The sequence below is a fragment of the Cyprinus carpio genome, chromosome A12 (genome assembly GCF_018340385.1).
Source record: "Cyprinus carpio isolate SPL01 chromosome A12, ASM1834038v1, whole genome shotgun sequence".
NCBI lineage: Eukaryota > Metazoa > Chordata > Actinopteri > Cypriniformes > Cyprinidae > Cyprinus > Cyprinus carpio.
This window is the reverse complement of record NC_056583.1, coordinates 15,729,103-15,751,033: the sequence shown is the minus strand read 5'-3', so window position 1 is coordinate 15,751,033 and position 21,931 is coordinate 15,729,103. Positions and strand designations below refer to the sequence as shown.

General features: G+C 37.7%; 3 protein-coding genes across 9 annotated transcripts; all 3 read right to left on the bottom strand.

The window, feature by feature from the left end:
• Positions 1-415: 415 nt before the first annotated feature.
• Positions 416-9,783, bottom strand: LOC109072602 (NACHT, LRR and PYD domains-containing protein 12-like). 5 transcript variants are annotated; one of them, XM_042767812.1, is made up of 11 exons: positions 9,431-9,782; positions 8,802-8,904; positions 8,356-8,695; positions 6,913-6,957; positions 4,981-6,766; positions 4,069-4,242; positions 2,683-2,856; positions 2,428-2,598; positions 2,184-2,357; positions 1,366-1,412; positions 416-1,290 (listed from the first exon to the last, which is right to left on the bottom strand). In XM_042767812.1, exons 3-11 carry the CDS (start codon positions 8,603-8,605, stop codon positions 749-751), a joined length of 3,363 nt encoding a protein of 1,120 aa, XP_042623746.1. In that variant the 5' UTR covers positions 8,606-8,695; positions 8,802-8,904; positions 9,431-9,782; the 3' UTR covers positions 416-748. The 5 variants fall into 5 exon arrangements, with proteins under 5 accessions (XP_042623746.1, XP_042623748.1, XP_018944381.2 ...); XM_042767814.1 differs by lacking the exon at positions 8,802-8,904 and having other exon boundaries at positions 6,913-6,954; positions 9,431-9,783; XM_019088836.2 differs by lacking the exon at positions 8,802-8,904.
• Positions 9,784-9,921: 138 nt separating this feature from the next.
• LOC109072603 (CMRF35-like molecule 8) lies at positions 9,922-13,649 on the bottom strand. Of its 3 annotated transcripts, none has more exons than XM_019088840.2 (7): positions 13,523-13,649; positions 13,100-13,432; positions 12,063-12,380; positions 11,091-11,285; positions 10,898-10,996; positions 10,652-10,725; positions 9,923-10,558 (listed from the first exon to the last, which is right to left on the bottom strand). In XM_019088840.2, the coding sequence occupies exons 1-7, from the start codon at positions 13,578-13,580 to the stop codon at positions 10,331-10,333; spliced, it is 1,305 nt and encodes a 434-aa protein (XP_018944385.2). In that variant the 5' UTR covers positions 13,581-13,649; the 3' UTR covers positions 9,923-10,330. The 3 variants fall into 3 exon arrangements, with proteins under 3 accessions (XP_042623751.1, XP_018944385.2, XP_018944386.2); XM_019088841.2 differs by having other exon boundaries at positions 9,925-10,558; positions 11,091-11,279; XM_042767817.1 differs by lacking the exon at positions 11,091-11,285 and having other exon boundaries at positions 9,922-10,558.
• A 1,078-nt stretch (positions 13,650-14,727) lies between these two features.
• On the bottom strand, positions 14,728-17,710 carry LOC109072601 (CMRF35-like molecule 5). The gene is made up of 7 exons (XM_042768067.1): positions 17,653-17,710; positions 17,230-17,562; positions 16,364-16,681; positions 15,780-15,962; positions 15,593-15,688; positions 15,382-15,437; positions 14,728-15,268 (listed from the first exon to the last, which is right to left on the bottom strand). The coding sequence occupies exons 1-5, from the start codon at positions 17,708-17,710 to the stop codon at positions 15,594-15,596; spliced, it is 987 nt and encodes a 328-aa protein (XP_042624001.1). The 3' UTR covers positions 14,728-15,268; positions 15,382-15,437; position 15,593.
• Between the last annotated feature and the right edge of the window lie 4,221 nt (positions 17,711-21,931).

The following is a 21,931-nucleotide window of genomic DNA, read 5'->3' as shown; positions in this document are numbered from 1 at the left end:
TGCGTTTAACCCATTCAAAGTGCACACACACAGCAGTGAACACACACACACACACACACACACACACACACACACACACCTGGAGCAGTGGGTATCATTAATGCTGCGGTGCTCGGGGAGCAGTTGGGGGTTCGGTGTCTTGCTCAAGGACACCTCAGTCGTGGTATTGCCATCCCTAGACTCGAACCCACAACCTTAGGGTTAGGACTCAAACTCTCTAACCACTGGGCCACAACTTCCCCAACTTTTATAGCAACGGTCTATAAAAATGCATAACATCTAAACTAATATTTATAAATAAAATATGATCTCGTAAATTGGTTGTATAAACCACAGTTTTACTACAAATCCCACGGTTAAACTATGGTTAGTGTAGCAAATCCATGGTTAATTTGTGGTTACCATGGTTTAACTACAATAATTTTCATAAGGGTTCACAATAATAAATGTTGTGTAAATGTCCTCAAACACAAATTAAACTATTTTAATTCGTCCAGCAAATAGGTCAGGTAAGCTGCAGATGTCTTGTTAAGCAAATGATCAGTTGGTTTCTGATTTTCAGAACTCAATAAATAAATAAACCATTAAATGCAGTAAATAAGCTTTTTTCCACGTTAATGTAATTAATTTCACAATGTTTACATATTTATTTAAATTCATGATCTACAGCTACATGAGTTGCTTTGCTGCCAAAGTATGGGCATCATCTAGGTTAACGAAGTGAACATAAGATAAAGAGGCTTTCAGGTTAAATCTGACAGAAGGACACCGAGTCGCTGTCCACCCTGAAGGCCGCATAGAGAGGATCTTCAAAAGCCACAAGGAAGGTGTACAAGTGTGTGAGTGTGTCAGAGACACTGTAGAAGGACAAAATGCCAGCTGTCGTGTCCACATACACACCTACTCTTTTAGATGAACAAGAGGATGAAGCCTTTATATTAATGTCTTCTTCAGCGTGAGAAACATATGGGAAAGATGCACAGGTAATTTTCCATGACGCACTATTACATCCAAGCTGAGCGGTGGCCTCTACTACACAAAGATCATCACTTTTCCTCTGGATGTTTTCGTACGTCACCCCGACCGTCCCATCCGGACCTGTCCATTCGGCCTCCCAGTAACAGCGGCCGGACAGGCTCTCTCTAGACAGCACTTGTTGGACTGATTCGAATCTCTCTGGATGATCTGGATATGGCTGCTTCTGCATTACACATGTTGCCGTTCTGTCTCCGTTGGAGAGACACAGCAGAACATGAGCTGTGTTTGGATCCAGCGTGAGATCGCAAGCATCTGCGAGACAGAAAACACATCCTTTAGTGCCTCAGAGAGAGAGAGACACAGGGAGATGGAGAGTGAGACACTTACACTTCCTTATCCCTGCTTTGATGAAATTTTCACCCATAGGGTCAGTTCTGTAGAAATCAATAAAGAAGAAGAGGTTAAGAGAATGAAAGAAAATAATAACAAAAAATCCATTGGTTTGATTTGCAAGAAATTAATGAACTGAATGAATTACCAATGTATTGTTCCTTTGGATAAAAGTAGCTGCACAAATATATATTTGCTTCCTGTATGTTGCTTAAAACAACACTGACCTTACGACTAATGTTTTGTCCTGATTGAAAACAGCTCTACAGCTAGATTTTTAATAAAAACTTTTTATTGAGCATTCTTCTTTAACTTAAGAACACAAACTACAATCCGTTTCACCCTTACAAGCGAGTGAACAACGCGAATAAAATTAGGAATTTTACATCACTATTCAAGATAGCCTTTCGGGCAGGGCAGTGATACATTTTGGTAGCCCGACTGGAAAACACAAAAGCCCCAGGACATCGGGCTAGCGATTTTGCGAGCCCTGTATATATATATTTATATAAAAAAAATCTTATATTTTATTCAGAAAGTATGCATTAAATTAGTCAGAAGTGACAGCAAAGGCATTTAGAATTTTACAAAAGATTTATATTTCTAATAAATGTTGTTCTTTTGAACTTTCTGTTCACCAAAGAATCCTGAAAAATAATATGTATCACAGTTTTCACACAAATATTCAGCAGCACAGCTGTTTTCAACTGTTCAAATGTTTCTTGAGCAACATTATATATAGTTTTGAATCACTTTTAATGGATCTTGGGGGATTTTTTTTTTTTTTTTGTCACACCATGACCTACAAGACATACTTGAGTATCTGCAGTTTATAGTTTGGATCCTGCAGTTTGTGTTTGAGCAGCTGGACTCCTGATTGTCCTGGGTGATTGTAGCTCAGATCCAGCTCTCTCAGGTGTGAGGGGTTTGAACTCAGAGCTGAAGACAAATAACCACAGCCTTCCTCTGTCACCATACAGCCAGACAACCTACATATTGACAAAACAACTGAGAAACAATCCATTTGTCAAAAAAATAAACTACAGCTCTTAGTTTTACCTCAGTATCTGCAGCTGACAGTTTTGACTCTTCAGTCCATCAGAGAGCAGCTTCACTCCTGAATCCTGCAGGTCATTGTTACTTAGATCCAGCTCTCTCAGGGGTGAATCTGAGCTGAGGATCAAGGAAAGGTGCTCACAACTCTTCGCAGTGAGGTTACACCAGCTCAACCTGTGTAAAAACATTCCAAAACAGTCATTTATCAAGCATCTGCCTAGTACAGTGTGGTTAATGCTAAATTTCATTAATACTTTCCTCAGAACCTCAAGTTTTCTCTCTGTTTTTTTCATCTCATCTAGGAGCCAATGGAGTCCAGAGTCTTGCAGGTCATTTCCGCTAAGGTCAAGCCCTCTTAGATGATGTGAGATATTCTTGAGAGCAGAGAGCAGCTCCATACAACTCTCCTGACAGAAATGACACTGGGCCAACCTGAACGATTACAATATCAGCATTACATTTCAGACTACATGTTCACACAGAAATAGAAATGGTAATGACCTGAGACAGGGTCAGCCACAGATTGCACAGACTGAGGTGCCATGCACAATTCTTAAGTGGGCTGCGTAATCTTTTATTATTATTATTTTTTTTGGGGGGGGGGGGGGTACACTTTGGGAAAAAATTTTGGCACATATTTAATGGCACCTGTACCTAAATACTGATGGCGTAAAACTAGAAAAACATAAACACTAAACTTGTAAATAAAATTATTTATATACAGTTTAATAAAATGTAGCCTAGTGTTATATATGAATAGGGTGTTTGTCAACTGATTGCATGCTGTTAAAGTTTACAGCTCTGTAAAAAAAAAAAATACATAGACTATTTTAGTTCCCCTCACTCCAAAACAAATCCCTTAAATTTAACCTTATTCAGAACAGACCAAGAATGAAAAAATTTGAATTTATTCATTTCTATAATAATATAACTGCAGTATAATATAATAATATATGCCAAGCTATAAACAAGCCAAAACAAATTCATTTAAAGCTGAAGCTAAAGTTGGGTTCATACCCTACCTCTCACATTCGGCATCAATCCAAATGCTTCGATATTCGTGATATATTTGAAGCTAAACTATTATTTATTAGGTAAACTGGGCTTTGTACTTCATGCATATTCCATAATAGACAGCGGGAAATAATCATAAAGATTATTGTAATTTTTGGTTGCCTGTATTTTATTTTGATAATGAACAGGCTGTGCTGTTTGCAATGAATTTATAGTGTGTGCATGAGGCGCTGGCATGATCAAACAGCTGAAACATAAAATACTCTTTTTTTGGTCATACAGTAAAGGAATAATTCGGAACAGCAAAGTGTTAGCAGTTTGAAGATTCAAGAATATTAGCAAAGATTATTAGAATTCTTTATAAAGTGAACACTGTTCTATACTTTTTTCGCTCTGGAACCTGAAGGAAAAAACAATTTTGCTAAGAACGCACCAAAATGAAAACATTTAGCTTTTAATCCATGTATTTGACAGCCCACACACATCAACTCTCCATCCCATACTTCTGAGTGGGAGATCTTCCCAGAGACTAAAATCAGGGCACCCACTCCGGAGATGGCTCCAGAGGTGAGGGGGCACAGTGACCGAGGTGCCTGGGCCCCCGAGGCACCCTGTGGCACCGACGCTGACCTGAGTGTCTCCAGATGACAGTGTGGGTTCTTCAGTCCAGCAGAAAGTGCCTTCACTCCTGCCTCGATGCTGTAATTGTGACTCAGATCCAGTTCGCTCAGAGGACAGTCCTCTAGCTGAAGAGCCGAAGCCAATGTTTCACAGCACTGCTCCGTCAGTCCACAGTCTGAAAACCTGTAAAGATGGCAAGATGTTAGCTAGTCATGAAGAGCTTACCTCTACACAGTTTCAAATAAATAGATCCCAATAAAGGTAAATAAAAAAAGAAACAATGTAAGTATTACACTCCACAAAAAAAAAAAAAAAAAAAATGCTGGAAATGTATAAACCGCCTAAATGAGTCACTAGAATTTACAGTATCATACCTGTACATTGGCTCAATAACTTAACAATTTTATTTGTTTAAAAAAAAAAAAACAACATGGAAAACCTAAACTTAGAAAATCTTAAAGGAACAATGTATTTGAATACTATGCAAGACAAAATTGTAGTAAATTAAAAAACACAATGGCTTAAACTGCGTTTCTGCAGCATCATGGTCACACAAGATGGATCAAAATTGTAAAAAAAATATAATTTCATAAATTTTTATCAATTCAATTGATTAAACATGCTTTTGGATAACTCAAATTGAATTAAAATGGAATTGTGAAAAATATAAGTAGAAAACAAATTGGGGAAGAAAAATGGAATATGTTGAAAGAATTTGCGGAGGAAATAAAACAAACTTTTGAAGAAAAAAAATTGGAGAAAAAGTATTTTGTGGAAAATATTATCAAAAACATGTTGAAAAAATACAATTTAAATTTTGAAAAAGTAAAACAGAAAATGCTGTAAAACAACTAAAAAAAAAAAAAAAAAAAAAAAAAAAAAAAAAATTAATTTGGGGGGAGTTTTCATTTGACTACTTACAGGGCTTTTCTGCAGCACCTCATGGCTGGGACGAGTCTCCTGCATCCCGCATATGTTTTGTTGAACAGCTTCGGGTCGAATTCATCCAGCACCTCGCCTGACATCAAAAGCACATAGACCAGCGCTGAGCAGTTGGACTTGGACACCGCTTTAGGCTGGCTGCTCTCTGACCTCAGATATTTCATGATTTGTTGGTACAGGGTTCTGTCCTGCAGTTCGAGGATGCAGAAGAAGTGGTTGATGGATTTATCCGGGCACTTGTCATTGTTTTGCAGTTGCTTGATGTACTGGATGGTTTTATTGATGCAGTTTTTATTGTCCAGCGTTTCGTCCAGCAAGCCGATGAGGAGTTTCTGATTGGACTGGAGAGAAATGCCCAGCAAGAACCGCAAAAAGAGATCGAAATGCCCTCGGTCGCTCTCCTTCGCCTTATCAATTGCCTTCCTCAGCAGAACATACAGCATGTCTTTCTTATTAGGATGCGAATTCTCAAGGAAGAATGACAGGACGCCCATGTCCAGCTTCAAGTAGCAAAGAAACACATGCAGCGCGGCGAGAAACTCCTGCACACTCAAATGTATGAAGTAATAAACCTTCATCTCATGCAGGACAGAGTCCTTCTTGAAGATTTCAGTGCACAATCCTGTGGACTCTTTGCTTTCATCGATGCCACACGCTTTCAGATCACTCTCGTAGAACATGACGTTTTCCTCCTTCAGCTGTTCGAACGCAAGTTTAGCCAACTTTGAGATCAGGTCTTTGTTTGAACTCAAAAGCTTTGTGCGATCTCTTTCAGGTTTCTTCTCATACTTCTGGTTCTTCATGTTCATCTGAATCAGAAGGAAGTGGATGTACATTTCGGTTAGGGTCGAAGGAATGTCTTGCTCATCATTTTTTAAAAGAATATCCTGAAGAACGGTGGCCGTGATCCAGCAGAAGACGGGAATGTGGCACATGATGTAGAGACTACGAGACGTCCTGATGTGTGAGATTATTCTGGAGGCCTGAACTTCGTCTTTAATCCGTTTTCTAAAATACTCTTCCTTCTGCTGGTCGGTGAATCCGCGCACCTCCGTGAACAATCCTACGTACTCAGGAGGGATCAGATTGGCCGCTGCCGGTCGAGACGTCACCCAGACGAGAGCCGACGGAAGCAGTTTTCCTGCAACTAGGCTTGTGAATAAAACATCAATGGATGACTGTGCATTGACACATTTGACCAATTTACAATCAAAATCCAATTCCAGGCGACTCTCATCAAGCCCGTCAAAGATAAACGCCAGTTTGTAATATTTATAAAACTTGGTGTTTTCCACATCTTTCAAATCAGGATAAAATTCCAACAGGAGCTCGTGGAGACTGATCTTTTTATCATCTTTAATCAAGTTTATCTCTCTGAATGGAAGCAGAAACACACAGTCCACATGCTGATTGGCTTTTCCTTCGGCCCAGTCCAGGATGAACTTGTGCACGGAGAACGTCTTTCCGATACCAGCGATGCCTTTGGTCAGCACAATGTTTCCCTCCTCCTTTCCCTTCAGTAAACAGAATATGTCGTTGCAGTCAATCGGTGTGTCCTCAAATTTGGGTGATTTCCAAGCTCGGTCAATCTTCAGAACCTCATGTTCATCATAGACGTCTGTGATGTCCCCTTCAGTGATGAAGAGTTCAGTGTACACTTTGCTGAGGTGTGTTTTGTTCTCCTTTTTGCCCTCAAACACACGTCCTGTTTTGGCCTTCATGTCATCTTTGTGACTTTCCAGGATTTTCTGCAAGACGTCGTGCTCTAGAACGAATCAAAAACACAAGAACTGTTATGAGTTCTGCCTAAAATCTCTGATATGTTGGAAATCATAACTTGTAGACATGTAGAAATCGATCGAGTTTGACCCAAATATAACCAGAATAAAGAAGGGGCTATTGCTGTTGTACCTTGTTTCTGAGACATCTGTCCTTCAGGTGGATTTTGATGCCCTTCTGAGTAAACATCAGGAAGAGAAAAAAAACAAAACATACATATAACACAAATCATTCAGCTACCAGAGCATACACAGCAAAAAAAAACAGAGTGAAATCAACTCTGCTGGGAATACATGTGAGACCACACTCAAGAGTGTGAAAGTGTTAAAATAGGAGTGTTAAATTAACAGTGAAGCAGAGTTAAAGTTAATGAGATAATTAAGTGATTAACTGAGTGATGATTGACCATTACTGACGAGACCTGATGTTAACAAGCAGAATCAACAAAGACGAAAATCAAAAAAATTTATGTCACCATTATAGTGGTCAGTGTTTGCTTTAGTTGGGCTCTTGACCTTACATTTTTAAAATTAGATTTGGTTTGGCTGTTATAACTCACATAAAAACATGTTTATGTGATATTAGTTATGTTTTTACATAATAATTATTTGACCTGAATCACCAAACTTATTTAAAGCCTAAAACATGAAGGACATTACTAAGACAATTCAGGTAATAATTTATTCATGGCATAGTGCATCATGGGAGCCATGGACGAATTTTGATAGGTGGCACCCAGAATGCACTGCAACACAAGTCTCCTGCAACATGCTTTTTTGATTGTCACCGTCGTTGAGGTTCACAGGTTGATTCTTGATGTTTGCATGTCTAAATGAAAGACTCTTTTGAAAGATTTTTTGAACAAACAACTTTTAAGAAATTCCACAGATTGTATTTAAAATGCTGGTAATCCTATGCTGAAGAATCATTCGGCCGCAATAATCAACAATGAAAGTTTAACTCAGTGATTCAGGAAAACCAATATTTTTAGTTTGCCCGTCTGTTTTATAACTCCATTACAACAGCCAAGCAAAATCTGACTTTAAAATGTTAAGGGTCAAGAGCCCAACTAAAGCAAACATTGGCCACTATAGTGGTGACATTAAAATAGTGATTTTCGTCTTTGTTGATTCTGCTCGTTAACATCAGGTCTCGTCAATAATGGTCAATCATCACTCAATTAATCACTTAATTATCTCATTAACTTTAACTCTGATTCAGTGTTAATTTAACACTCGTATTTTAACACTTTCACACTCTTGAGTGTGGTCTCACATGTACTCCCAGCAGAGTTAATTTCACTCTGGATTTTTGGCTGTGTATTTATTAAAATATTCCAAACTACTGGGTGGTTCAGACGCGTTAAAAAAAAAACAATTATTTGAAAAAATATATACATATATAATAATTTAAATAAAAACAAGTTCTGAAAAAAAAAATACATACAGGTAAAAAAAATTAAACCTGTGATTGCCGAAATCTGTAAGAGAATTTAAAAAACAAAGCCTAGAGTGGCTGATAATGAGCAAACTGGGCAACTCTGATGCTAACTATATTACAGTGCTATGAGCTCACCGACAACACCAGTGGCTGAGCTGAAGCTGAAGATTACTGAGCCCTGGATGACGTTTCCAGTGAGTACAGGAGCGTTTACAGTTGCATCTGTTTTAGCATTCAGATCAACGCAGACTGAAGTGTGTGAGGGGCTTATCATTTGCATCGACCCATCTGCCTTCTCCACTTCATCAGCCGTAACTGCACTTTTTTGTCTCTTTGGTGTGTCATTATATATCTCATCAACTGCTTCCTCTGGAACCGAAGCCATATTGTCTACCTTGGTCTTGTATCCACCTTATTTTTTCAATGCTGAAGTAAGCTGTTTTCTGGTTTTCTGAGACCTTCGGTTCATTAGCTGCTGTGGGGAAATAATGAGAAGATTAACAAAGTGCAGCAAACAGTTTGCACAACAAACCAACATTCATAATTAAGATAATACATTAAAATAATATGGTAAGACACACCAGTTTACAATATCAAGCAGCAAGAGCTGTTTTATTCAGTTAAAAATAGCTGGAAGCATACGTGACCAGAAGCCAGACACATTCAGTTTTGGCCACACCCACTCTTATGAGAAAAAAGTAAGATCAGTTTGAACAATTTCATATTTTTACATATGATACACTCATGTATGTACTTTTAACAATCTTATACACAAGCAGACCTGATCCTTACTTTCTACTGAGTAGCTACAAATATAAAGCTATAAAAATGAGAATAGAAGCAGTTTTGCTAATGTTATTTTTAGACGCATTGTACTTCGGTTTATGCAAACATGCTCATGCAGACAGAAAGTCCAAAGTCTCATACATGCCCGTTCACATCAAGAACAATATAATCATATATTACCGTCGACACCAAATGACGATGTTTTGTTTATTCTTAGCGAGCTTCCGTTGAGTTGTGTGAACAGAGTGCGCTTTTTTAAAACTGTTATTTGTTCTTGTAACTGGCCGTGAACGGGTTAAACTCGCGGGAAATGAGATTAGAAAACCAAACGCATGCAAAAAAAGATGTGAGAAACGACAAACAGTTAATTAATTATCTATTATAGACGTATTTAGAGTTTATTAAAGCTATTTATTACGTTTACCTGTCCTGAAGCTCTCTGATGCATCAGTTAGTTTCACTTTATTCGTGTCCTCTTTCTGACAAGAACTGCGCTTTCGCTGTCGACCTGAAGGCGGCGCCGATATTCGAGCGTCATGTTGTTTGGGTGAGCAGCGAAAATAGTCAAATATCACGTGCATTAAACTGTGCACATACATAGAGCAGGAAATATTCAATAGAATTTCCAGTATTTTCTTTCTCACGTTTCTGGGATGAATTGTGAGACTGTAGAGCAACACTGGGATCTACTGAATTAAGGCTACTCATCAATAAACACTCATTACTAAATATTGCCTTATTCTGCTATGGATATAAGCTGAGCCCATCACTTCCAGTGAATCACTTCCTTTGAATATATATATATATATATATATATATATATATATATATATATATATATATATATATATATATATATATATATATATATATATATATATATTATACACACACACACACACACACACACACACACACACATATATAGCATGATTATTGTAAAAACTCTGTAAAAACCAGAATAGATATTTAGACTGGGAGGGTGTAAATAACAGCAACTCATGAATAATAATTAGCTCACACTGACATTTCAGCCTGTCGCACTACTTTTCATTCGAACTTTTATTAATGCTCCACAACATTTATTTTCTCCACTCATTTAATTCTTCACCATGTACTGTAATACTAAAGCACTTGTGGGTATGAATAAATAACAGACAACAGAAATGTAACCAAACATACCTCAAACAGTCTTATTTCTCTAATACTGATTGATCTAAAATAACATTAAGGCCACAGATTTAAAATCACAAAGCACGTGAGGAGGAGGAGTTGCAGTCTTAGTTTGGTGTGATTTAAATGAAACCTGCATGTCCTCAGTCTTTTACGGTCTAACAGTTGTGTAGTCACATGTTTCCTGTCCGTCAGAAGTCCTGACTGAATGATGTGTTGTTGTAAATGTGATGCTGGAGTAGTTGATTTCGTCAGAGGGGCTGCTTGGTAATTGTGCTAGAGCATAAACAGAGTCATCATGTTCAGCGAATGCTGGAAAGACCAGGCTATAGTCAGGATGATAAAGAGTGCTACTGATTTCTTCATAATCACAGTCCGCCTGAAGAGGAGAGAAAACAAGTGGATAAAGAGTGGAAAAGATGATTAGAATCCACAAACTAGTGACTGCATGCAGACACATGATGAAACTCACTTCTCTAGTTTCTCTCATATCTCCACCGGGCAGATTCTTACTCGGGCCATGAGCGACATCTGTGGGCTGCGTTCCTGTTTTGTGACACCAAATTTTATGATTTCTGACAAAAAACTTTCTTTTGACACAACATGCAGCTTTGTGACACTGATGTCCGGTTTGACTATGAAAATACTGTGATTTACTGAGGTAAATAAGAATAAAATGATTCTAGTTCAGGTGAATTGATGTGAAAAAGACATTTACCTTCTTTCTTTTGCCTCTGTCTTAAGTATATGAAAAATGAGAATCCAAACCCTGTCAGTATCCCTATGACCATCACCATGATGATGATTAATGTTAAACCTTGAAAAACAGACAAAAACATCCAATAAATGACTCTAAATGTCCTATATTTAATGAAACTTGAGAAAGAAATGTCTCTGCACACTCTCTGTACCCGGTTGTGGTTTTGGTGACACTGCATTAGCAGGCAGTGAGAAAAACATTGACACTGAAGGAGATGTTGATGATGATGATGATGAAGACGTGACGGGTCTGCTGGAGGCGGTATATTCTGTCGCTGGTTTGCTGGTGTGAAATGAAGCTGTTGTTGTTGTTGGTTTAGGTGATGCACTCTCTGATGTGCCTGAAATTGGGTGTAATGCATGACAGCCCATGCGGTTATTTCCAGATATGATTACAACAAAGACTATTTCAGGTGCTGTTTATATTTATGACCCTGGACCACAAAACCAGTCTTTAGTTGCTTGGGTATATTTTTAGCAACAGCCAAAACAATTATTTGAGTCAAAATTATCGATTTATTTTTTTTATGCCAAAAATCATTAGGACAATAAGTAAAGATCATGTTCCATGAAGATATTTAGTAAATTTCCTACATTACATATCAAAACTTCATTTTTGATCGGTGATATGGATTGCTAAGAACTTAATTTGGACAACTTTAAAGGTGATTTTCTCAATATTTAGATTTATTTGCACCCTCAGGTTCCACATTTTCAAACAGTTGTATCTCAGACAAATATCATCCTATATCCTAACAAACCATACATCAATGGAAAGCTTATTTATTCAGCTTTCAGATGATGTATACATTTCAGTTTCAAAAACTTGACTCTTATGACTGGTTTTGTGGTCCTGGGTCACATATTGAGAACGCATTTCTGAATAAATGCACACAGTTTAATTTTTACAGTCTTACTGAGGCAAAAGGTCATGTGACACGTTGTACTTCCCCTAACACAGCTGTTAGTAACGCTTCACTAATGTCAAGGGTGTGAAGGAAATAGAGAGGCTTATGAGTGACCAGCCATGTGTGTTTAGCATGAACGTTTTACATTAAGAATGAATCATTATTTAGTTTTTTATGTTCCCTAACATAATATAAAACCTGTTAATGGCATCTTACCGGCAGAAATGTTCAGGTCTATCACTGAAATCCACTTGTTCTTGTGCTCTTGTCCTCTCTGTGCAGCTCCACACCAGTATATCCCAGAATCCTCTTCTGTCAGATTAGTGATGGTCACAGTAAAGACTTCTGCAGATTCATTATCGCTCAGAGAGAAACGGCCATTACTCTTGATCTCTGATGAAACTCTGATAGCTGATGTCTCACAGAGGGACGGGTCGCTTCCTTTGCAGATGAATTTGACATCGTTCTTCAATTCACTTTTATTATGGCAGTGAATATAAAGATGCTGTCCACTCAAACCAGACACTCGGGACACTAAATCAGAGCATCAGTGAGATAATTAAGTACTTACAGTGACAATATTAGCTGTTTAATCAGACACTGCTCTGAATAATGTCAGCTCTTTCTGCTCTACATTCACTGGCTGCTCTGCAGTGCTCTGATGATGTAATAAATGTGAAATGAAAAAGACCATGGCCTTTAGAGGCACTAAATGTCAACAGATAACTCTTTGAAAAGCTGCTAGATGTAACTGATTTTAAACAATATAACCACATGCCTAAATATTAAGGTGCAAGTCATGTAAAATTAAAAAAGGGAAAGTTTAACTGCACAACTCAAATTATGCTGATTTATTTTTAAAAACAAACAAAAATGCTGATGGCTGAAATATATATAAGTAAGATTTTAAGTTGTGTAGGTTTGTTTTTTTGTTTCCTGAATTAACTATTTCTTCTCAAAGAAACTGAATGTCATGTGACAGGAAGTGATGCAGGTCAGTTTTTATTGTTGATGCCTCTGTGGTGTGAACACTGGCTCTTCAGCCTCTCCAGAGGATACTGTGGTTTCTGTTATCTCACCTCTTTACATCTTTCAGAACATGATACAGCAGTCATACACGCAAACATACCTCAGACATATTTCTTTAGAGTATACTAGATTTGTTAATTTATGTTTTACACATTATTCATGTGCACTGCCAATGATGAAGTATTTCACACATACAGTATATACAGTACATCACACAGACTTACCATGTTTAATTTCCAGATGAATCTTTGTAAAGTCATCAAATAACCCCAGCCCTATCTTTACTCCACACCAGTATTGTCCTTGATCCTCTGTTCTCAGATCAGAGATGGTGACGGTGAAGATGTGGGCTGTTTTGTTGTCAGTCAGAGAGAATCTCTCGCCTCGAGCTGATGATCCAGATTTAACAACTTTGTCTTTATTCATTCTTGGACATTCTCCTCTGCAGAGATACTTCTCATGTGCTTCATGTCCAGACGCATATGGACAGCGTATCTCAACTGTTCCTCCTTCATGTGCAGTGAAAGTCAAGATCTCTTTCGTCTCACATGCCACGACTATAAAAACATACAGAGAAACAGCTCAGTGCAAACATGGACCTGATTGAGAACAGACAGACTGTTAGAAAGACACAGAATAACTCTCACCTGACACGAGGAGCAGCAGCTGAAATATGAAGAGTTTATCATCACAGATCTGGATCATTGTTTCATCTGTGTGCTGCTGGTGGTGTCTGTTAATGAAGAGCTCAAGCTCTCTCTCTCTCTCTCTCTCTCTCTCTCTCTCTCTCTCTCCATCCTCTGTCTGTCTGTCATTTGCTCCTCCTCTCTGTGAAATACAGTATTTGCAGCAAGCGCTCCCTCTATGTACATCTTCATTGAATAAATTAAATCTTAATTTTACATTTATTCATTTAGCAGACACAAATAAATTCAGCCTTGTGCTTAGAAGAGATTGAGGACTTTTAAGTACACATGAACATGAATTAATAGATATTTCATCAAGTCACGAAACTGATCATAGTCAGGAGACATCAGGCATCATTCAAATGCACTGTAGAGTGTGTAACCTGCATCTGTGACCACTTGATGTCAGTATGATGCAATAATGACAGAATGAAGGGTGGGCTTTCGAATTAAATATTACTTTGACATTGTATACTACAAAAACACATATTTATTTATTCATTTAGTTGATCTTGCAAATATGACTTCTGCATTAAAAGTTACCACTATGATCATTGTTTAATGGAATTTGCATATTATCTCTTCATGTGGTGTTTACTTGAAGAAAGTGAGATAATGTAACTCTATACACAGCATACAGATGCATGTACCTGCTCTTATATATGTGTTCATAGTGGGGTAGAGCGGAGAGTCTCTTAAAACAGTTTCATTTATGAAAGAATGACAATAGAAGACCAAATTCTGAACAAAAGAAACTTAGTCGAACAACAGTTAATTATATTTTGAGTCCTTAATATGGTTATGTGCACTTTGAAGTTTCAAAACCAGAGAATCAGATCATGAATCAAAGAGCCAAAGTCAAGTGATTTCAGTAAATGAGTCTTTGTTACATTATAACTGTTTCAGTGTTTTAACATTGTAATGGTTCACAGCTAGCTAGGGGTCGATGATCTCTGTGGATCCATGAACCAATGGTTTTATCTGATCTCAGTTCAGTTTTATACATGTATAGACATTTTAATGGCACATTTGTATAATAAAGGAAAGATTAGTAGTTAATAGTCTCTGATTGGTCTGTTTAGCCGAGCCCTTCAAACAAAAACAAGCCCTTCAATTTCATAACAGAACACATATTATACAGAAATCACACATTTTATGGTATTAGATGATTTGTTAATATGCATTTAATAGATTTTTCTTCCAACAGGATGTTTTAAAACTCAAACCTGTAAGTAAATGCGGTTGTCAATCTCAAATACTCATCATAGCCAAAGAAATATTATTCCATATATCATATTTAAAAAGATAAAATAATAGTATCTCTTTATTTTAAGTGGACAATCAGATTTATAAACAACTTGACAAATATGTTTTCAATATCATTAGGAAGCTTTCTTCACTAACTGAATTCTTCACAATGTACCTTGTGTGCTTTATTGTTCTACAAATGATGGATATACAATTATTAGAAGTCCATCAGACTCAGATATGTAAGAGTTTAACTGTTAATGGCCTGGTGTCCAATGCCACAGTCTTTCTAACAGTTAGAGAGCTGCATGTCTCCTGTCCGTCTGAAGTCCTGTCTGGATGGTCTGTAGTCTGAAATATGATGGTGGAACAGGTGTTGTGTTCATCAAACACAGGAAGGCCCAAACCGTAGCTGTCTGTGCAAATGATCTCTTCATAATGACAGACAGTATGAGTGGCCTGAAGAGAGTCACCAGAGTAAAAACACACTTGAGATAAGCAAAGGTAAAGATGATAAGAATCCACAAAGAAGTGGTTAGATCGACCTCAAACAGACACATGATGAAACTCACTTCTTTAGCAGACAGATTATCAGCCAAGACATGAATGACGTCTCTCAGCCGCACTCCTGTTTCGTGACACCAGATTGAGATAAAATATATTAAAGGCCTTTAATTTGACAAGATGTGAACGTCCAGTTATGAAAATGCTATTGTGGGAAAAGTGATCAGATATCTTACATCATTTAAGATTATGTGTATGAGAGCGTGAAGACAGTGTTACCTTATTTCTTTCGTCTGCATCTTAAGAAAATAAACACTAAGAATCCAAACACCATCAATATCCCCATAACTGACAGCATGATGACTGGCGTTAAACCTTGAAAAACAGACAAAAACATCCTATTTTTAATAAACTTAAGAAACAAATTCATTCAGTCAGAAAATTTGAGCAACAAAATGTATCGCACCTGGTTGTGGTTTTGGTGACACTGCATTAGCAGACGATGAGCAAAACATTAACACTGAAGGTGATGATGATGATGATGAAGACGTGACGGGTCTGCTGGAGGCGGTATCTTCTGTCGCTGGTTTGCTGGTGTGACACGAAGCTGTAGTTGTTGTTGGTTTAGGTGACGCACTCTCTGATGTGCCTGAACCACAAGTAATCATTGGTTTAGTTTATGATGTCTCATTTACATAATCTACGTCACAGTCATAGTTTATGCAGTTATTGCAGATATGGTGGGAATAAGGAATACTTAAGTTTGTAAAGGCAATGCTTTTTGTATATTCAATATAAATAAATATACAAAGTTTAATTTCCATAGTCTTACATTGTGGCAAAAGGTCATGTGACTTGTGGACTTTCCCCTTGACTGAGCTGTTATTAATGTCCGGGGTGTGCAGGAAATATAGCGGCTAAGTGTGAACAGCAGCATTTGTTCAACACAGTATTGTAGTTCTATACAAAGAACACATTTATTCTGATAACTGATTTTACAATGAGATTCTGGTCTTAAATAAAACACAAAACATGCTGATGGCATCTTACCGGCAGAAATGTTCAGGTCTATCACTGAAATCCACTTGTTCTTGTGCTCTTGTCCTCTCTGTGCAGCTCCACACCAGTATATCCCAGAATCCTCTTCTGTCAGATTAGTGATGGTCACAGTAAAGACTCCAGTAGATTCATTATCACTCAGAGAGAAACGGCCATTACTCTTGATCTCTGATGAAACTCTGATAGCTGATGTCTCACAGAGGGACGGGTCGCTTCCTTTGCAGATGATTTTGACATTGTTCTTCAGTTCACTTTTATAATGGCAGGGAATATAAAGATGCTTTCCAGTCACACCAGACACTCGGGACACTAAATCAGAGAATAAAGTAGATAATTAAGCATCTCAAAGTCTCATTTTCACACACCAGTAATGTCCTCCATCCTCAGTCTCGGGCTGTTTTATCAAATATTGTACTAGTGTAATACATGTCAGCTATTTTTACTCTGCTCAGCACTGGCTGCTCTGCTTACAAACATGATCATGTAATAAAAATGAAATGATGCTACAGTGCAGCACCTGTACTTTTGAATTGCTAAATGTCAACAGATAATGCAACTTTTTAGGAGCTCTTAAATGTAACTGGTTTTAACTCTGACATTTCTTTATACATGTGACAGGAAGTGATGCAGGTCAGTTTTATTGTTGATGCCTCTGTGGTGTGAATACTGACTCTTCAGCCTCTGCAGAGGATACTGTGGTTTCTGTTATCTCACCTCTCTACATCTTTCAGAACATGATACAGCAGTCATACATGCAAAATCTTATATTTCTTTAGAGTATATTAGTGTTATATTAGTTTTGTTTCTATGTATTTTACACCATATATACGAGGCACATACAGAATATTCTGACTTACCATGTTTAATTTCCAGATGAATCTCTGTAAAGTCATCCAATAACCCCAGCCCTATCTTTACTCCACACCAGTATTGTCCTTGATCCTCTGTTCTCAGATCAGAGATGGTGACGGTGAAGATGTGGGCTGTTTTGTTGTCAGTCAGAGAGAATCTCTCGCCTCGAGCTGCTGATCCAGATTCAACAACTTTGTCTTTAATCATTCTTGGACATTCTCCTCTGCAGAGATACTTCTCATGTGCTTCATATCTAGACTCATATGGACAGTTTATCTCAACTGTTCCTCCTTCATGTGCAGTGAAAGTCAAGATCTCTTTCGTCTCACATGCCACGACTATAAAAACATACAGAGAAACAGCTCAGTGCAAACATGGACCTGATTGAGAACAGACAGACTGTTAGAAAGACACAGAATAACTCTCACATGACACGAGGAGCAGCAGCTGAAATATGAAGAGTTTATCATCACAGATCTGGATCATTGTTTCATCTGTGTGCTGCTGGTGGTGTCTGTTAATGAAGGGCTCTCCCTCTCTCTCTCTCTCTCTCTCTCATTTGCTCCTTCTCTCTGTGAAATACAGAGTATTTGCAGCAGGAGCTCCCTCTATTGAGATCTTCATTCAGTAAATTCAGTCTTGATCTTAGAATAGATTATGTGCTGCTTATTACACATACACATGACTGAGTGAGTCTCTAATGAGAAGACCTACAATATATTGAATCATAGCCGAGAGACATCAGGCATCATTCATACTGTACAGTTTGTATCCTCATATGTGACCACTTGGTGTCAGCGTGATCTAATAATGACATTATGGCCCACAATGAGAGGCATTTTTCAGTATTACTTTGGCATACTACCAAAATGCACATTTATTCATTCATTCAGCTGTTCTGGTAAATATGACTTTTGGACCAAATTTTGCCTTATGGACCCTTGTTTAATTCAATTTGTGTGTGGTGTCAGAAATAAAGGGAAACTAGAATACAGTTAATATTTTATTCCTAAATGAAGATACAAGTTAAGATCTTCAGCGAATGACTTTAGGTTTGAAAATGAATCATTACTTTATAATCATCTCAATGATGTGCTCTTTAAAAGCCATTAAACTGACATTCGGCCGAGGAAGAGGATGGAGTGGAGGTATTCGTTGTAGAATAAGGAAGTGTCCCTTTCATCTGCCTCTCTGTTGCCTCATATTGCCAATAGCTCTGTAGCATATACTGATAAATGGTTGGTTACTCTTTTCTTAATATAAAATTCACACATTGGAATATATACTGCTGCACCAGCATATCCAGTATCAGGATCCTTGGATCCATGTGAATAAAACCATTTACTGTGGGAATGTTTCTCAAAATACTTCTGGACTATATACCATATCAGAAGTTGATTAGAATTGTCTTTCAGTTCCTGCTGTATACTAAGGTCAACATTTGGAAAGGGAGGGATTGAGGAAATTGCTACTGTATTACTGTACTGTAATTGATGTAATCTTATATTTCTTTCTTTCTTTTGACAGGATGTTTTTCATTTTATCCTTGGAGATTGACCCAGTATGCCATCATTCATTTTACTCTTATAATTCTTAATGACATTTCTTCCATTTCCACCTGCATTGATGATACCGGAGATGATTTGAATGCCCCACTACAGATTCTCAGGGCCTGAGCTTGCAATACATCTAATTCCTTGAGGTTTGATTCTGCTGCTGACATGTAAGCTATACATCCATAGTCAAGAAGAGATCTCACTAGTGCCCAATATATGTTTTGTAGAGATGCTCTACTTGCTCCCCATTCCTGTCCTGATAAACACCGAAGTATGTTGATGACCTTTTACATTTGTCCTTAATTTTATTCAGATGAACTTTCCATGTTAATTTTTTTATCAAACCAAACCCCAAGAAACCTAATAGCTTTTACTTGCTCCAGTTGTCTACCACATAGATTCAAAGAAAGGGGTGAGATTTTGTGCCGCCTTGAAAAAAAAAAACAAATAACCTACAGATAATTTATATCCCCATTTATGGGTCCACTTTTCCACTTCATCAGTTGCAGTTTGGGTTTTCTTATTGACATATGAAAATATTGTGGCCTCTAATCCACAAAGCCCTGTCATCTGCATACAAAGATTTTCCTACATTTTGTTCAACCTGAGAGAAAATATCATTAATCTAATAATGGACTACACACGCTACCTTGTGGAGTACTATTCTCCGCAGTGTATACTCTGGAATATTCATAACCTACCCTCACTTACATTTTCCTGTTAAATAAAAAGTCCAAAACCCAATTATATGTTCTACTGTTAATTCCTAATGATTTTAATTTTATCAGCAATCCTTCTTTCCAGAGCATATCATATGCCTTCTCCACATCAAAGAAGACTGCTATTACTTACATTTACATTTACATTTAATCATTTAGCAGACGCTTTTATCCAAAGCGACTTACAAATGAGAACAGTAGAAACAATCAGATCAACGAGAGAACAACAACGGTATACAAGTGCTATGACAAGTCTCAGTTAGTCTAGTACAGAACACGTAGCCAGGGTTTTTTTTTTTACTTACTTCTTTGTTGGTCTGTGCTTTCCTTATGTCTGACTAAAAGAGTCTGGTAAAAGAAACAGCGGCGGAAGCGCCTGACCTGGGCTACAGAGAAGCAGCACTGGACTGTTGCTCAGTGGTCCAAAGTACTTTTTTCGGATGAAAGCAAATTTTGCATGTCATTCGGAAATCAAGGTGCCAGAGTCTGGAGGAAGACTGGGGAGAAGGAAATTCCAAAATGCCTGAAGTCCAGTGTCAAGTACCCACAGTCAGTGATGGTCTGGGGTGCCATGTCAGCTGCGGGTGTTGGTCCACTGTGTTTTATCAAGGGCAGGGTCAATGCAGCTAGCTATCAGGAGATTTTGGAGCACTTCATGCTTCCATCTGCTGAAAAGCTTTATGGAGATGAAGATTTCGTTTTTTTCAGCATGACCTGGCACCTGCTCACAGTGCCAAAACCACTGGTAAATGGTTTACTGACCATGGTATTACTGTGCTCAATTGGCCTGCCAACTCTCCTGACCTGAACCCCATAGAGAATCTGTGGGATATTGTGAAGAGAAAGTTGAGATACGCAAGACCCAACACTCTGGATGAGCTTAAGGCCGCTATCGAAGCATCCTGGGCCTCCATAACACCTCAGCAGTGCCACAGGCTGATTGCCTCCATGCCACGCCGCATTGAAGCAGTCATTTCTGCAAAAGGATTCCCGACCAAGTATTGAGTGCATAACTGAACATAATTATTTGAAGGTTGACTTTTTTTGTATTAAAAACACTTTTCTTTTATTGGTCGGATGAAATATGCTAATTTTTTTGAGATAGGAATTTTGGGGTTTTCATGAGCTGTATGCCAAAATCATCAGTATTAAAACAATAAAAGACCTGAAATATTTCAGTTGGTGTGCAATGAATCTAAAATATATGAAAGTTTAATTTTTATCATTACATTATGGAAAATAATGAACTTTTTCACAATATGCTATTTTTTTGAGAAGGACCTGTATGTGGAATGGAATGATGCTGTGAATAAGAATTTCTAAAGTCTAAAGTCTATATCTGTCATTTATATGACAGTAGTGCTCTATTGATTATTATGTTGAAACAAAAAGGGATGAGAGGGGTCTGAAATGACAAATAATTGACTTTATTTATTCTAATATATGCCAACATACTGAATCACAAACATGTCATATTTTGAGGTTGTTCAGCCAGTGTGTAGAAATCACTGTCAGGGAGGTTTGTGGGTAAATGTGCCGTGTCATAAACCGTGTTTAAACCAATGGGCTTTTGAACAGACGGCTGTAATGATGTGTTTCCAGAGTCTGGGATCGTTGCATAATAAACAGATGAGGCCACCTGAAAGGGACAGGTTTATTATTTTAATTGAATAACATCTGGGTTTATCAGTTATGCCAAGATTTACAATCTTTTTGAAATACTTCTGTAACTGAACACCAATGTTGTTCTACACTGTTTGGGAAATACTGTAGTCATGCTAATAGATAAACACTGTAGACACACATTTACCTCATCATTGTCTCTTGTGTTCCTCTGATCTGATGAGACTGAACCTGTGGATGGACAAAATGATGAAAGTGAATATACAAGAAAACAGAAGTTAGGAGATTTCTGTATCACGTTTGGTTTTGGAGCATTTGTGTTTGTACCTTGTGTCTTTTCACATCTCTGCTTGACCAACAACAAACTCAGTCCTCCAGCTAATAACAGAATCAAACACATATTCACCATAATGATGACACTACAAAACACAATAAAAAAAATTAGATTGAGAGTGTGAAAGGAACAGTGCACTATAATATGCAAAACAATCTGGCAAGCAACAGGACCAACACTGAAACATTAATCCAGTGAAACTCAAACTGAAAGGGAGAGTTCACCAACAAATGGATATTAACATATGAAATGTTTAGAGAATGCTAGAGATTATGATTTATAAAGTTTTAAATATGGATTTGTTTCATACAAAAACACATTTATTCGCCACAGGAGGCCTTTATTCATCCCCTGGAGCCATGTGGAGCACTTTTTTTATTATGGAAGGTTGCGCTTTACTGAACTTCTTTTGGGCTATTGACAAGAAACACCCACTCACTGACATTATAAAGCTTGGAAGAGCCAGGATATATAC